General features: G+C 41.2%; 1 protein-coding gene across 20 annotated transcripts in view; it reads right to left on the reverse strand.

The window, feature by feature from the left end:
• The window catches only part of LOC110504714 (inositol polyphosphate-4-phosphatase type I A), a 54370-nt gene that overhangs the window by 16477 nt on the left and 20379 nt on the right, over positions 1–17514 (reverse strand). For all 20 annotated transcript variants that reach the window (XR_016494851.1, XR_016494850.1, XR_016494852.1 and 17 more), the window contains 3 exons: positions 5249–5367; positions 1854–1970; positions 1320–1399 (listed from right to left, as the gene is read on the reverse strand). Coding sequence is in view for 17 of the 20 variants with exons in the window: in XM_090230338.1 (XP_090086464.1) it covers positions 1320–1399; positions 1854–1970; positions 5249–5367 (316 nt within the window). In the remaining 3 variants the exon portion in view is untranslated. The remainder of the gene's footprint in view (positions 1–1319; positions 1400–1853; positions 1971–5248; positions 5368–17514) is intronic.

Raw genomic sequence — 17514 nt, forward strand, 5'->3', positions numbered from 1 at the left:
CCCACGTCCCGCAACCAAACTATCATGTCCCGCATGTTTTCAATTAAAACACCAACATAGTATCCCGTACTTTAGTCTTCCTATTCATTTCATGAGAATTTAAATTCTAACCTGACTCTTTTCCAGTCACATTGCGCTTATGACAAGATTTAACCCAGGGCTCACCAACCCTGTTCCTGGAGAGCTACCCTCCTGGAGGCTTTCACTACAACCCTGTTCGTGGAGAGCTACCCTCCTGTAGGCTTCACTACAACCCTGTTCGTGGAGAGCTACCCTCCTGTAGGCTTTCACTACAACCCTGTTCGTGGAGAGCTACCCTCCTGTAGGCTTTCACTACAACCCTGTTCGTTGAGAGCTACCCTCCTGTAGGTTTTCACTACAACCCTGTTCGTTGAGAGCTACCCTCCTGTAGGTTTTCACGACAGCCCTATTTGTGGAGAGCTACCCTCCTGTAGGCTTTCACTACAACCCTGTTCGTGCAGCACTTCACCAATGATTACTTTATCAGGACAGACGGAAGCCACTTCTCAGTAAAAGGCACATGACAGCCCACTTGGAGTTTGCCAAAAGGCACGTAAAGGTCTCAGACCATGTTGAAATCAAGATTGAAACCAGAGTAGGCCTGTAGTACATCTTCAAATCAGATAATATGGTCTGAATTAATAAAGCGACTCTAACTACCGATATGGTCTTCCTTCCTCAGGCCAGACCAGGCCAGACCAACTGTTGAAACCAAGATTGAACACTTTGGCCTGAATGCCAAGCATCACGTCTGAAGGAAACCTAGCACCATCCCTACAGTGAAGCATGGTGGTGGCAGCATCATGCTGTGGGGATGTTTTTCAGCGGCAGGGACTGGGAGACTAGTCAGGATCGAGGGAAAGATGAACGGAGCAAAGTACAGAGAGATCCTTAATGAAAACCTTCTCCAGAGCTTCTCCGGACTTGAACCAAATCGAACATCTCTGGAGAAACCTGAAAATAGCTGTGCAGCGACTCTCCCCATCTAACCTGACATAGCTTGAGAGGATCTGCAGAGAGGAATGGGAGAAACTCCCCAAATACAGATGTGCCAAGCTTGTAGTGTCATACCCAAGAATCGCTGCCAAAGGTGCTTCAACAAAGTACTGAGTAAAGGGTCTGAATAATAATATAAATGTGATATTTGCAAAAATTTCTACAAATCCATTTTTGACGGAAACATATTAAGTCATCAATTATAGAATAAGACTGTAATGTAACAATGTGGAAAAAGGCAAGGGGTCTGAATACTTTATGTATGTTTGTGTTTGTGTCGTGCATGCATGTGTGTGAGTTACCTGAGGGTTAGGTGGAGTCTGTGGTGTTTGTCCTGCAGAAGCTCCTTAACTGGGAACATGGCTGATCCCAGCAGGTACATCTGGCACCCAATCAAACACACATATCACTATTAGAGCCCAGTAGGTACATCTGACACCCAATCAAACACACATATCACTATTAGAGCCCAGTAGGTACATCTGACACCCAATCACACACACATACTGTATCACTATTAGAGCCCAGTAGGTACATCTGACACCCAATCACACACACATATTGTATCACTATTAGAGCCCAGTAGGTACATCTGACACCCAATCACACACACATATTGTATCACTATTAGAGCCCAGTAGGTACATCTGACACCCAATCAAACACACATATCACTATTAGAGCCCAGTAGGTACATCTGACACCCAATCAAACACACATATCACTATTAGAGCCCAGTAGGTATATCTCGAGGTGGTTAGTTTGGGGCTGAAGAGTTTTGGGGAGTTGACTGTAATGGGGAAGTTGGAGTAGTTACAGTGGGGGATATTTCGTACCGTGCCTTGGGAGCGGTCCTTGACATCGTACACAGACAGCTTGACCTGCGTCTGTTGAGTGATCAGAGAGTCCTGGAAGAATGCTATACTACTCAGATAGATAGGATTACTGGTACCCTATGGAGAGAGAGAGAGAGAGGGGAAAAAAGAGAGGGGGACTTTTGTGATGAATCAGTTTGGCCAGGGCTGCCAACTTTTGAAGAAAGCTTGGAGTGCGATTTGCCATGCTAATCATTTTTTTAACATACTTTTTTGGTGGTTTGACATTTTATTCAGACAGTAATGAAATGAGACAGACAAATGCTAGAAACAGTGGGAAGGTTGGAAGCAGGGATTGATCCCTATTCTCAGGTGGAAAGTTGGATGAGACGTACCAGGGAGTGTCACCACTATACCAAGGCTCTGCACAGGAAATAATCATATTAATGGTTGATGGCAGTGGGGAACCAAATCATAGATTGCAGTTTCCTTGTTCATAGACTGCTTTCAAGGTAAGGACACAAACATTTTATATTTGTCACAACTCCCGCTGAAGTTGGCTCCCCTGCCTGTTCGGGCGGTGCTCGGCGGTCGTCGTCACCGGCCTACTAGCCGCCACCGATCCCTTTTCCCTTTTCTGTTAGTTTTGTCTTATGAGTTGCACCTGTTCCTAGTTGTGTTTTCTTGATTTGCTTACTGACCCACCCAAAACACAGGGCGGAAAACACTGACCAACCCAAAACACAGGGCGGAAAACACTGACCTACCCAAAACACAGGGCGGAAAACACTGACCTACCCAAAACACAGGGCGGAAAACACTGACCTACCCAAAACACAGGGCGGAAAACACTGACCAACCCAAAACACAGGGCGGAAAACACTGACCCACCCAAAACACAGGGCGGAAAACACTGACCTACCCAAAACACAGGGCGGAAAACACTGACCAACCCAAAACACAGGGCGGAAAACACTGACCTACCCAAAACACAGGGCGGAAAACACTGACCAACCCAAAACACAGGGCGGAAAACACTGACCCACCCAAAACACAGGGCGGAAAACACTGACCTACCCAAAACACAGGGCGGAAAACACTGACCCACCCAAAACACAGGGCGGAAAACACTGACCTACCCAAAACACAGGGCGGAAAACACTGACCAACCCAAAACACAGGGCGGAAAACACTGACCTACCCAAAACACAGGGAGGAAAACACTGACCTACCCAAAACACAGGGTAACACGGTCCGGAGCACAATAACACCTCCGATTCAAAACGTGAACACAAAATAATCCCGCACAAACAAGGGCGGGCTTCACAAGCGGTCCGAAGGGCGGGCTTCACAAGCGGTCCGAAGGGCGGGCTTCACAAGCGGTCCGAAGGGCGGGCTTCACAAGCTTGTGAAGCCCGCCCTTGTTTGTGCGGGATTATTTTGTGTTCACGTTTTGAATCGGAGGTGTTATTGTGCTCCGGACCGTGTTACCCTGTGTTTTGGGTGGGTCAGTGTTTTCCGCCCTGTGTTTTGGGTGGGTCAGTGTTTTCCGCCCTGTGTTTTGGGTGGGTCAGTGTTTTCCGCCCTGTGTTTTGGGTGGGTCAGTGTTTTCCGCCCTGTGTTTTGGGCATGACCATTTTGTGCAGGAATAAAGTGCATTTTTCCGTGAACCCTTTGCTCTCTGCACCTGATTCCTACCTTCCACTCCTAGTCATCCCTGACAATATTTTGTAATTTAGGTGAACTCTTTAAAATAGGAGTTAAAGAAAATCCTGATTTTTCTCTAGGAGGGTTGGCCACCCCCAATCTATGTTTCCCAAGTGCTGGGTGTTTGAAAAATATTCTTGTTATAACAATTCTCAAAATCACCCAAACTTTTTTTATTTTCATCGAATGAATATCAATATTCAGGTGGTTTACGAGTTGAAGATCCTTGCCATCATCTAACTCTGCACAAGATATGATGCATTTATGAGTTGTGAGTCCCCCTACAATCTCTGCCAATACTCAAAAGTAAAACAATTATATGAGAGGCCTGGAGCATTTAATATCCCATGCTTATTTGTATGACTTATTCAAAACTGTCCATGAATGGCTACAAAAATACATAGCCTCATCTAATTCATTTTCAGTGACACAAATAGGCATATCACATTTCAAATATGTGATTCCACAGGCAAAATTGGTAAGAAGTGGAACATTTTAATAAGTGTGGGGATTAACAGTAGTGTTCTTGATGACAAGCACAGTAATTACCCTATATTTTAGGCTATTGTTAAGAGTGAGAACTGTTCCACATTAGTTCACCCTACCAAACTTCCCCTAAATCAAGTAAATAGCCAATAAAATCTCCGGAAGACTAGATTACATAAATCTGCTCCTACACTCTACCCAAATTATGTTTTATGTATTGTCCTACCTCTAGAATTAAACTTACACTTTTGGTTTCACAATCTGTTACACATCAGTTACACATCAATAGTTCCACATCAGTTCACCCTACCAAACTTCCCTGTTAAAACAAACTGTAGGTCTGTCTGCTGCCGTTTCGTTGTCACAGCCAAAACGCCAATCACCAAATGAGGGGACTAATGCAAGTGTGCATTAAATCGACTTTAGTACATGCTGTGAAAAGGCAGCATTCTGCAATAGGGACGGGAGTAACAGCAACCTCTTTTTGTTGACAACTTTGTAGATAAAACAGGTCTACAGTGCTGCTCTTTTAAACTCAGCGGAGAACGTTCTCTCTCTCCATTCAGATCCACATTTTCTTTAAAACGTACATTCAATCCCCTTGATCCTTTACATAACTAGACCAATCACATGCTTGAATGTGTCGCGGGTCACAGTGCTGTGGCAGGACAGGACAATGAGAAAGGAGCAGCTCGTGATGATAAATTGCAGGCGCAGATGCTCTGATTTCTAAATGATTTGGAGCTCAGTTGAAAAGTTATCACACTGACTATACAATGGAATAATTAAACAAATAAATGCAGTACTTTTTAATGCGTGAGATATGAGGTGTGGCGTGTGTATGTGAGAAGAGGGTCAAATGCGTGTCTCATGGCCAATGTGTGAGAATTGGCAGTGCTCATTGTGGTGTAAAGCAGTGTGGTTACATTATGGTTAGGTCAACGTGGTGAAGAGCATGTTGGTTATGTTATGGTTAGGTCAACGTGGTGAAGAGCATGTTGGTTATGTTATGGTTAGGTCAACGTGGTGTAGAGCGTGTTGGTTATGTTATGGTTAGGTCAATGTGGTGTAGAGATGTATGGTTATGTTATGGTTAGGTCAACATGGTGAAGAGATTTATGGTTATGTTATGGTTAGGTCAACGTGGTGAAGAGTGTGTTGGTTATGTTATGGTTAGGTCAACGTTGGTTACGTTTTGGGAGGTCAAAGTGGTGTGGTCCTACCTCTATGATCTCTGTCTGAGCGTGTTTGGTCCAGAAGGCCTGGGGAGGAGTTGTACAGCTGACCGCCACAAAGCTGATTGGCTTACGGTCAAACGCTGGTGTGACCAGTTCACTGCAGGCTGGGAATACAACAGAGGACATGAACATTGATGGCACAATGTTGAGAGATGGAGCTGGGGAAATGTAAGTTGTAACCACTATTAAATTCATAGACAGAGCAATACAACTTTAGAGTTTGTGTTATGATAGGAAAGATAGTTGTACTAACCTTAGAAGTCATTAATAAGTTACACTCTTCAATAATCAATGGGTGTGTACCGTGCATTTCGAAAGTATTCAGACCCCTTGACTTTTTCCACATTTTATTACGTTACAGGCTTATTAAAAAATGTGTTAAGTAGATTTTTCCCCTCATCAATCTACCCACAATACCCCATAATGACAATGCAAAAACAGGTTTTAGAAATGTTTGCAAATGTATTTATTTTTAAAAACGGAAATATTTACATAAGTCTTCAGACCATTTACTCAGTACTTTCTTGAAGCACCGTTGGCAGCAATTACAGCATCAAGTCTTCTTGGGTATGCCACTACAAGCTTGGCACACCTGTATTTGGGGAGTTTCTCCAATTCTTCTCTGCAGATCCTCTCAAGCTCTGTCAGGTTGGATGGGGAGCGTCGCTGCACAGGTCAGGTCTCTCCAGAGATGTTCATCTAATTCAAGTCCGGGCTCTCACTGGGCCACTCCTCCAATGTTCTGGCTATATGGTTAGGGTCATTGTTCTGTTGGAAGGTGAACCTTCGCCCCAGTCTAAGGTCTTGAGTGCGTTTTCATATTATTTTTAATTGAACCTTTATTTAACTAGGCAAGTCAGTTAAGAACAAATTCTTATTTACAATGACTGCCTCCCGGGCAACATTTGTTTAACTGCCTTGGTCAGGGGCAGAACGACAGATTTTTACCATGTCCAGCTCGGGGATTCGATCCAGCAACCTTAGGTCATCGTGGTGTAGAGCATGTTGGTTACGTTATGGTTAGGTCAACATGATGTAGAGAGTTATGGTTAGGTCAACATGATGTAGAGTGTTATGGTTAGGTCAACATGGTGTAGACAGTTATGGTTAGGTCAACATGGTGTAGAGTGTTATGGTTAGGTCAACATGATGTAGAGTGTTATGGTTAGGTCAACATGGTGTAGAGTGTTATGATTAGGTCAACATGGTGTAGAGTGTTATGGTTAGGTCAACATGATGTAGAGAGTTATGGTTAGGTCAACATGGTGTAGAGAGTTATGGTTAGGTCAACATGGTATAGAGCATATTGGTTCCATTATGGTTAGGTCAACATGATGTAGAGAGTTATGGTTAGGTCAACATGGTGTAGAGTGTTATGGTTAGGTCAACATGATGTAGAGAGTTATGGTTAGGTCAACATAGTGTAGAGTGTTATGGTTAGGTCAACATGATGTAGAGAGTAATGGTTAGGTCAACATAGTGTAGAGTGTTATGGTTAGGTCAACATGGTGTAGAGAGTAATGGTTAGGTCAACATGATGTAGTGTTATGGTTAGGTCAACATGATGTAGAGTGTTATGGTTAGGTCAACATGGTGTAGAGAGTTATGGTTAGGTCAACATGGTGTAGAGTGTTATGGTTAGGTCAACATAGTGTAGAGTGTTATGGTTAGGTCAACATGATGTAGAGAGTTATGGTTAGGTCAACATGGTGTAGAGTGTTATGGTTAGGTCAACATGATGTAGAGTGTTATGGTTAGGTCAACATGGTGTAGAGTGTTATGGTTAGGTCAACATGGTGTAGAGTGTTATGGTTAGGTCAACATGATGTAGAGAGTTATGGTTAGGTCAACATGATGTAGAGTGTTATGGTTAGGTCAACATGGTGTAGAGTGTTATGGTTAGGTCAACATGATGTAGAGAGTTATGGTTAGGTCAACATGGTGTAGAGAGTTATGGTTAGGTCAACATGGTGTAGAGCATATTGGTTCCATTATGGTTAGGTCAACATGATGTAGAGTGTTATGGTTACGTTATGGTTAGGTCAACATGATGTAGAGAGTTATGGTTAGGTCAACATGGTGTAGAGCATATTGGTTCCATTATGGTTAGGTCAACATGATGTAGAGTGTTATGGTTACGTTATGGTTAGGTCAACATGATGTAGAGAGTTATGGTTACGTTATGGTTAGGTCAACATGATGTAGAGAGTTATGGTTACGTTATGGTTAGGTCAACATGATGTAGAGCGTTATGGTTAGGTCAACATGATGTAGAGAGTTATGGTTAGGTCAACATGGTGTAGACAGTTATGGTTAGGTCAACATGATGTAGAGTGTTATGGTTAGGTCAACATGATGTAGACAGTTATGGTTAGGTCAACATAGTGTAGAGTGTTATGGTTAGGTCAACATGGTGTAGAGAGTAATGGTTAGGTCAACATAGTGTAGAGTGTTATGGTTAGGTCAACATGATGTAGAGAGTTATGGTTAGGTCAACATAGTGTAGAGTGTTATGGTTAGGTCAACATGATGTAGAGAGTTATGGTTAGGTCAACATGGTGTAGACAGTTATGGTTAGGTCAACATAGTGTAGAGTGTTATGGTTAGGTCAACATGGTGTAGAGAGTAATGGTTAGGTCAACATGGTGTAGAGTGTTATGGTTAGGTCAACATGATGTAGAGAGTTATGGTTAGGTCAACATGGTGTAGACAGTTATGGTTAGGTCAACATGGTGTAGACAGTTATGGTTAGGTCAACATGGTGTAGAGAGTAATGGTTAGGTCAACATGGTGTAGAGCATTATAGTTAGGTCAACATGGTGTGGAGAGTTATGGTTAGGTCAACATGATGTAGAGCATTATAGTTAGGTCAACATGATGTAGAGTGTTATGGTTAGGTCAACATGATGTAGAGAGTTATGGTTAGGTCAACATGGTGTGGAGAGTTATGTTTAGGTCAACATGGTGTGGAGAGTTATGGTTAGGTCAACATGGTGTAGAGAGTTATGGTTAGGTCAACATGGTGTAGAGTGTTATGGTTAGGTCAACATGGTGTCGAGAGTTATGGTTAGGTCAACATAGTGTAGAGTGTTATGGTTAGGTCAACATGATGTAGAGAGTAATGGTTAGGTCAACATGATGTAGAGAGTAATGGTTAGGTCAACATGATGTAGAGAGTTATGGTTAGGTCAACATGATGTAGAGAGTTATGGTTAGGTCAACATGATGTAGAGTGTTATGGTTAGGTCAACATGATGTAGAGTGTTATGGTTAGGTCAACATGATGTAGAGTGTTATGGTTACGTTATGGTTAGGTCAACATGGTGTAGAGAGTTATGGTTACGTAATGGTTAGGTCAACATGGTGTAGAGTGTTATGGTTAGGTCAACATGATGTAGAGAGTAATGGTTAGGTCAACATGATGTAGAGAGTAATGGTTAGGTCAACATGATGAAGAGAGTTATGGTTAGGTCAACATGATGTAGAGAGTTATGGTTAGGTCAACATGATGTAGAGTGTTATGGTTAGGTCAACATGATGTAGAGTGTTATGGTTAGGTCAACATGATGTAGAGTGTTATGGTTACGTTATGGTTAGGTCAACATGTTTTAGAGCGTTATGGTTACGTAATGGTTAGGTCAACATGGTGTAGAGTGTTATGGTTAGGTCAACATGATGTAGAGTGTTATGGTTAGGTCAACATGGCGTAGAGAGTTATGGTTAGGTCAACATGATGTAGAGAGTTATGGTTAGGTCAACATGGTGTAGAGCATTATAGTTAGGTCAACATGGTGTAGAGTGTTATGGTTAGGTCAACATGATGTAGAGAGTTATGGTTAGGTCAACATGATGTAGAGAGTCATGGTTAGGTCAACATGATGTAGAGTGTTATGGTTAGGTCAACATGGTGTAGAGTGTTATGGTTAGGTCAACATGGTGTGGAGAGTTATGGTTAGGTCAACATGATGTAGAGAGTAATGGTTAGGTCAACATGATGTAGAGTGTTATGGTTAGGTCAACATGGTGTAGAGCATTATAGTTAGGTCAACATGGTGTGGAGAGTTATGGTTAGGTCAACATGATGTAGAGCGTTATAGTTAGGTCAACATGGTGTAGAGCATATTGGTTCCATTATGGTTAGGTCAACATGGTGTAGAGCGTTATGGTTACGATATGGTTAGGTCAACATGATGTAGAGCGTTATGGTTACGTTATGGTTAGGTCAACGTGGTGTAGAGCGTTATAGTTAGGTCAACATGGTGTAGAGCGTTATGGTTACGTTATAGTTAGGTCAACATGGTGTAGAGCTTTATGGTTACGTTATGGTTAGGTCAACATGATGTAGAGTGTTATGGCTAGGTCAACATGGTGTAGAGCGTTATGGTTACAATATGGTTAGGTCAACATAGTGTAGAGCGTTATGGTTAGGTCAACATGGTGTAGAGAGTTATGGTTAGGTCAACATGGTGTAGAGAGTTATGGTTACGATATGGTTAGGTAAACATAGTGTAGAGCGTTATGGTTACGTTATGGTTAGGTCAACATGGTGTAGAGCGTAATGGTTAGGCAACCATGGTGTAGAGCATTATGGTTACGATATGGTTAGGTCAACATAGTGTAGAGCGTTATGGTTACGTTATGGTTAGGTCAACATGGTGTAGAGCGTAATGGTTAGGCAACCATGGTGTAGAGTGTTATGGTTAGGTCAAAATGATGTAGAGTGTTATGGTTAGGTCAACATGGTGTAGAGTGTTATGGTTAGGTCAACATGATGTAGAGAGTTATGGTTAGGTCAACATGGTGTAGAGCATATTGGTTCCATTATGGTTAGGTCAACATGATGTAGAGTGTTATGGTTACGTTATGGTTAGGTCAACATGTTGTAGAGTGTTATGGTTAGGTCAACATGATGTAGAGTGTTATGGTTAGGTCAACATGGTGTAGAGAGTTATGGTTAGGTCAACATGATGTAGAGAGTTATGGTTAGGTCAACATGATGTAGAGAGTTATGGTTAGGTCAACATGATGTAGAGTGTTATGGTTAGGTCAACATGGTGTAGAGCATTATAGTTAGGTCAACATGGTGTGGAGAGTTATGGTTAGGTCAACATGATGTAGAGCGTTATAGTTAGGTCAACATGGTGTAGAGCATATTGGTTCCATTATGGTTAGGTCAACATGGTGTAGAGCGTTAGGGTTACGATATGGTTAGGTCAACATGATGTAGAGCATTATAGTTAGGTCAACATGGTGTAGAGCGTTATGGTTACGTTATAGTTAGGTCAACATGGTGTAGAGCTTTATGGTTACGTTATGGTTAGGTCAACATGATGTAGAGTGTTATGGTTAGGTCAACATGATGTAGAGTGTTATGGTTACGTTATGGTTAGGTCAACATGGTGTAGAGAGTTATGGTTACGTAATGGTTAGGTCAACGTGGTGTAGAGCGTTATAGTTAGGTCAACATGGTGTAGAGCGTTATGGTTACGTTATAGTTAGGTCAACATGGTGTAGAGCTTTATGGTTACGTTATGGTTAGGTCAACATGATGTAGAGTGTTATGGCTAGGTCAACATGGTGTAGAGCGTTATGGTTACAATATGGTTAGGTCAACATAGTGTAGAGCGTTATGGTTAGGTCAACATGGTGTAGAGAGTTATGGTTAGGTCAACATGGTGTAGAGAGTTATGGTTACGATATGGTTAGGTAAACATAGTGTAGAGCGTTATGGTTACGTTATGGTTAGGTCAACATGGTGTAGAGCGTAATGGTTAGGCAACCATGGTGTAGAGCATTATGGTTACGATATGGTTAGGTCAACATAGTGTAGAGCGTTATGGTTACGTTATGGTTAGGTCAACATGGTGTAGAGCGTAATGGTTAGGCAACCATGGTGTAGAGTGTTATGGTTAGGTCAAAATGATGTAGAGTGTTATGGTTAGGTCAACATGGTGTAGAGTGTTATGGTTAGGTCAACATGATGTAGAGAGTTATGGTTAGGTCAACATGGTGTAGAGCATATTGGTTCCATTATGGTTAGGTCAACATGATGTAGAGTGTTATGGTTACGTTATGGTTAGGTCAACATGTTGTAGAGTGTTATGGTTAGGTCAACATGATGTAGAGTGTTATGGTTAGGTCAACATGGTGTAGAGAGTTATGGTTAGGTCAACATGATGTAGAGAGTTATGGTTAGGTCAACATGATGTAGAGAGTTATGGTTAGGTCAACATGATGTAGAGTGTTATGGTTAGGTCAACATGGTGTAGAGCATTATAGTTAGGTCAACATGGTGTGGAGAGTTATGGTTAGGTCAACATGATGTAGAGCGTTATAGTTAGGTCAACATGGTGTAGAGCATATTGGTTCCATTATGGTTAGGTCAACATGGTGTAGAGCGTTAGGGTTACGATATGGTTAGGTCAACATGATGTAGAGCATTATAGTTAGGTCAACATGGTGTAGAGCGTTATGGTTACGTTATAGTTAGGTCAACATGGTGTAGAGCTTTATGGTTACGTTATGGTTAGGTCAACATGATGTAGAGTGTTATGGTTAGGTCAACATGATGTAGAGTGTTATGGTTACGTTATGGTTAGGTCAACATGGTGTAGAGAGTTATGGTTACGTAATGGTTAGGTCAACGTGGTGTAGAGCGTTATAGTTAGGTCAACATGGTGTAGAGCGTTATGGTTACGTTATAGTTAGGTCAACATGGTGTAGAGCTTTATGGTTACGTTATGGTTAGGTCAACATGATGTAGAGTGTTATGGCTAGGTCAACATGGTGTAGAGCGTTATGGTTACAATATGGTTAGGTCAACATAGTGTAGAGCGTTATGGTTAGGTCAACATGGTGTAGAGAGTTATGGTTAGGTCAACATGGTGTAGAGAGTTATGGTTACGATATGGTTAGGTAAACATAGTGTAGAGCGTTATGGTTACGTTATGGTTAGGTCAACATGGTGTAGAGCGTAATGGTTAGGCAACCATGGTGTAGAGCATTATGGTTACGATATGGTTAGGTCAACATAGTGTAGAGCGTTATGGTTACGTTATGGTTAGGTCAACATGGTGTAGAGCGTAATGGTTAGGCAACCATGGTGTAGAGTGTTATGGTTAGGTCAACATGATGTAGAGTGTTATGGTTAGGTCAACATGGTGTAGAGTGTTATGGTTAGGTCAACATGGTGTAGAGTGTTATGGTTAGGTCAACATGATGTAGAGAGTTATGGTTAGGTCAACATGGTGTAGAGAGTTATGGTTAGGTCAACATGGTGTAGAGCATATTGGTTCCATTATGGTTAGGTCAACATGATGTAGAGTGTTATGGTTACGTTATGGTTAGGTCAACATGATGTAGAGAGTTATGGTTACGTTATGGTTAGATCAACATGATGTAGAGAGTTATGGTTACGTTATGGTTAGGTCAACATGATGTAGAGCGTTATGGTTAGGTCAACATGATGTAGAGAGTTATGGTTAGGTCAACATGGTGTAGACAGTTATGGTTAGGTCAACATGATGTAGAGTGTTATGGTTAGGTCAACATGGTGTAGAGTGTTATGGTTAGGTCAACATGGTGTAGAGTGTTATGGTTAGGTCAACATGATGTAGAGAGTTATGGTTAGGTCAACATGGTGTAGACAGTTATGGTTAGGTCAACATAGTGTAGAGTGTTATGGTTAGGTCAACATGGTGTAGAGTGTTATGGTTAGGTCAACATGGTGTAGACAGTTATGGTTAGGTCAACATAGTGTAGAGTGTTATGGTTAGGTCAACATGATGTAGAGAGTTATGGTTAGGTCAACATGGTGTAGAGCATTATAGTTAGGTCAACATGGTGTAGAGTGTTATGGTTAGGTCAACATGATGTAGAGAGTTATGGTTAGGTCAACATGATGTAGAGTGTTATGGTTAGGTCAACATAGTGTAGAGTGTTATGGTTAGGTCAACATAGTGTAGAGTGTTATGGTTAGGTCAACATGATGTAGAGAGTAATGGTTAGGTCAACATAGTGTAGAGTGTTATGGTTAGGTCAACATGGTGTAGAGAGTAATGGTTAGGTCAACATGATGTAGAGTGTTATGGTTAGGTCAACATGATGTAGAGTGTTATGGTTAGGTCAACATGGTGTAGAGAGTTATGGTTAGGTCAACATGGTGTAGACAGTTATGGTTAGGTCAACATAGTGTAGAGTGTTATGGTTAGGTCAACATGGTGTAGAGAGTAATGGTTAGGTCAACATGATGTAGAGTGTTATGGTTAGGTCAACATGGTGTAGAGCATTATAGTTAGTTCAACATGGTGTGGAGAGTTATGGTTAGGTCAACATGATGTAGAGCATTATAGTTAGGTCAACATGATGTAGAGTGTTATGGTTAGGTCAACATGATGTAGAGAGTTATGGTTAGGTCAACATGTTGTAGAGTGTTATGGTTAGGTCAACATGGTGTGGAGAGTTATGGTTAGGTCAACATGGTGTAGAGTGTTATGGTTAGGTCAACATGATGTAGAGAGTAATGGTTAGGTCAACATGATGTAGAGAGTAATGGTTAGGTCAACATGATGTAGAGAGTTATGGTTAGGTCAACATGATGTAGAGTGTTATGGTTAGGTCAACATGATGTAGAGTGTTATGGTTAGGTCAACATGATGTAGAGTGTTATGGTTACGTTATGGTTAGGTCAACATGGTGTAGAGAGTTATGGTTACGTAATGGTTAGGTCAACATGGTGTAGAGTGTTATGGTTAGGTCAACATGATGTAGAGAGTAATGGTTAGGTCAACATGATGTAGAGAGTAATGGTTAGGTCAACATGATGTAGAGAGTTATGGTTAGGTCAACATGATGTAGAGAGTTATGGTTAGGTCAACATGATGTAGAGTGTTTTGGTTAGGTCAACATGATGTAGAGTGTTATGGTTAGGTCAACATGATGTAGAGTGTTATGGTTACGTTATGGTTAGGTCAACATGTTGTAGAGCGTTATGGTTACGTAAGGGTTAGGTCAACATGATGTAGAGTGTTATGGTTAGGTCAACATGGTGTAGAGAGTTATGGTTAGGTCAACATGATGTAGAGAGTTATGGTTAGGTCAACATGATGTAGAGAGTTATGGTTAGGTCAACATGGTGTAGAGTGTTATGGTTAGGTCAACATGGTGTGGAGAGTTATGGTTAGGTCAACATGATGTAGAGCATTATAGTTAGGTCAACATGATGTAGAGTGTTATGGTTAGGTCAACATGATGTAGAGAGTTATGGTTAGGTCAACATGTTGTAGAGTGTTATGGTTAGGTCAACATGGTGAGGAGAGTTATGTTTAGGTCAACATGATGTAGAGAGTTATGGTTAGGTCAACATGGTGTAGAGTGTTATGGTTAGGTCAACATGGTGTGGAGAGTTATGGTTAGGTCAACATGGTGTAGAGAGTTATGGTTAGGTGAACATGGTGTAGAGTGTTATGGTTAGGTCAACATGGTGTGGAGTGTTATGGTTAGGTCAACATGATGTAGAGAGTAATGGTTAGGTCAACATAGTGTAGAGTGTTATGGTTAGGTCAACATGATGTAGAGTGTTATGGTTAGGTCAACATGGTGTAGAGAGTTATGGTTAGGTCAACATGGTGTAGACAGTTATGGTTAGGTCAACATAGTGTAGAGTGTTATGGTTAGGTCAACATGGTGTAGAGAGTAATGGTTAGGTCAACATGATGTAGAGTGTTATGGTTAGGTCAACATGGTGTAGAGCATTATAGTTAGTTCAACATGGTGTGGAGAGTTATGGTTAGGTCAACATGATGTAGAGCATTATAGTTAGGTCAACATGATGTAGAGTGTTATGGTTAGGTCAACATGATGTAGAGAGTTATGGTTAGGTCAACATGATGTAGAGAGTTATGGTTAGGTCAACATGTTGTAGAGTGTTACGGTTAGGTCAACATGGTGTAGAGTGTTATGGTTAGGTCAACATGATGTAGAGTGTTATGGTTAGGTCAACATGATGTAGAGTGTTATGGTTAGGTCAACATGATGTAGAGTGTTATGGTTACGTTATGGTTAGGTCAACATGTTGTAGAGCGTTATGGTTACGTAATGGTTAGGTCAACATGATGTAGAGCATTATAGTTAGGTCAACATGATGTAGAGTGTTATGGTTAGGTCAACATGGTGTGGAGTGTTATGGTTAGGTGAACATGATGTAGAGAGTAATGGTTAGGTCAACATAGTGTAGAGTGTTATGGTTAGGTCAACATGGTGTAGAGAGTAATGGTTAGGTCAACATGATGTAGAGTGTTATGGTTAGGTCAACATGATGTAGAGTGTTATGGTTAGGTCAACATGGTGTAGAGAGTTATGGTTAGGTCAACATGGTGTAGACAGTTATGGTTAGGTCAACATAGTGTAGAGTGTTATGGTTAGGTCAACATGGTGTAGTGAGTAATGGTTAGGTCAACATGATGTAGAGTGTTATGGTTAGGTCAACATGGTGTAGAGCATTATAGTTAGGTCAACATGATGTAGAGAGTTATGGTTAGGTCAACATGGTGTAGAGTGTTATGGTTAGGTCAACATGATGTAGAGAGTAATGGTTAGGTCAACATGATGTAGAGAGTAATGGTTAGGTCAACATGATGTAGAGAGTTATGGTTAGGTCAACATGATGTAGAGTGTTATGGTTAGGTCAACATGATGTAGAGTGTTATGGTTAGGTCAACATGATGTAGAGTGTTATGGTTACGTTATGGTTAGGTCAACATGGTGTAGAGAGTTATGGTTACGTAATGTTAGGTCAACATGGTGTAGAGTGTTATGGTTAGGTCAACATGATGTAGAGAGTAATGGTTAGGTCAACATGATGTAGAGAGTAATGGTTAGGTCAACATGATGTAGAGAGTTATGGTTAGGTCAACATGATGTAGAGAGTTATGGTTAGGTCAACATGATGTAGAGTGTTATGGTTAGGTCAACATGATGTAGAGTGTTATGGTTAGGTCAACATGATGTAGAGTGTTATGGTTACGTTATGGTTAGGTCAACATGTTGTAGAGCGTTATGGTTACGTAATGGTTAGGTCAACATGATGTAGAGTGTTATGGTTAGGTCAACATGGTGTAGAGAGTTATGGTTAGGTCAACATGATGTAGAGAGTTATGGTTAGGTCAACATGATGTAGAGAGTTATGGTTAGGTCAACATGGTGTAGAGTGTTATGGTTAGGTCAACATGGTGTGGAGAGGTATGGTTAGGTCAACATGATGTAGAGCATTATAGTTAGGTCAACATGATGTAGAGTGTTATGGTTAGGTCAACATGATGTAGAGAGTTATGGTTAGGTCAACATGTTGTAGAGTGTTATGGTTAGGTCAACATGGTGTGGAGAGTTATGTTTAGGTCAACATGATGTAGAGAGTTATGGTTAGGTCAACATGGTGTAGAGTGTTATGGTTAGGTCAACATGGTGTGGAGAGTTATGGTTAGGTCAACATGGTGTAGAGAGTTATGGTTAGGTGAACATGGTGTAGAGTGTTATGGTTAGGTCAACATGGTGTGGAGAGTTATGGTTAGGTCAACATAGTGTAGAGTGTTATGGTTAGGTCAACATGATGTAGAGAGTAATGGTTAGGTCAACATGATGTAGAGAGTAATGGTTAGGTCAACATGATGTAGAGAGTAATGGTTAGGTCAACATGATGTAGAGAGTTATGGTTAGGTCAACATGATGTAGAGTGTTATGGTTAGGTCAACATGATGTAGAGTGTTATGGTTAGGTCAACATGATGTAGAGTGTTATGGTTACGTTATGGTTAGGTCAACATGGTGTAGAGAGTTATGGTTACGTAATGGTTAGGTCAACATGGTGTAGAGTGTTATGGTTAGGTCAACATGATGTAGAGAGTAATGGTTAGGTCAACATGATGTAGAGAGTAATGGTTAGGTCAACATGATGTAGAGAGTTATGGTTAGGTCAACATGATGTAGAGAGTTATGGTTAGGTCAACATGATGTAGAGTGTTATGGTTAGGTCAACATGATGTAGAGTGTTATGGTTAGGTCAACATGATGTAGAGTGTTATGGTTACGTTATGGTTAGGTCAACATGTTGTAGAGCGTTATGGTTACGTAATGGTTAGGTCAACATGATGTAGAGTGTTATGGTTAGGTCAACATGGTGTAGAGAGTTATGGTTAGGTCAACATGATGTAGAGAGTTATGGTTAGGTCAACATGATGTAGAGAGTTATGGTTAGGT

The sequence above is a fragment of the Oncorhynchus mykiss genome, chromosome 3, assembly GCF_057628025.1.
Source record: "Oncorhynchus mykiss isolate SJ-2025 chromosome 3, ASM5762802v1, whole genome shotgun sequence".
NCBI classification, from domain to species: Eukaryota; Metazoa; Chordata; class Actinopteri; order Salmoniformes; family Salmonidae; genus Oncorhynchus; species Oncorhynchus mykiss.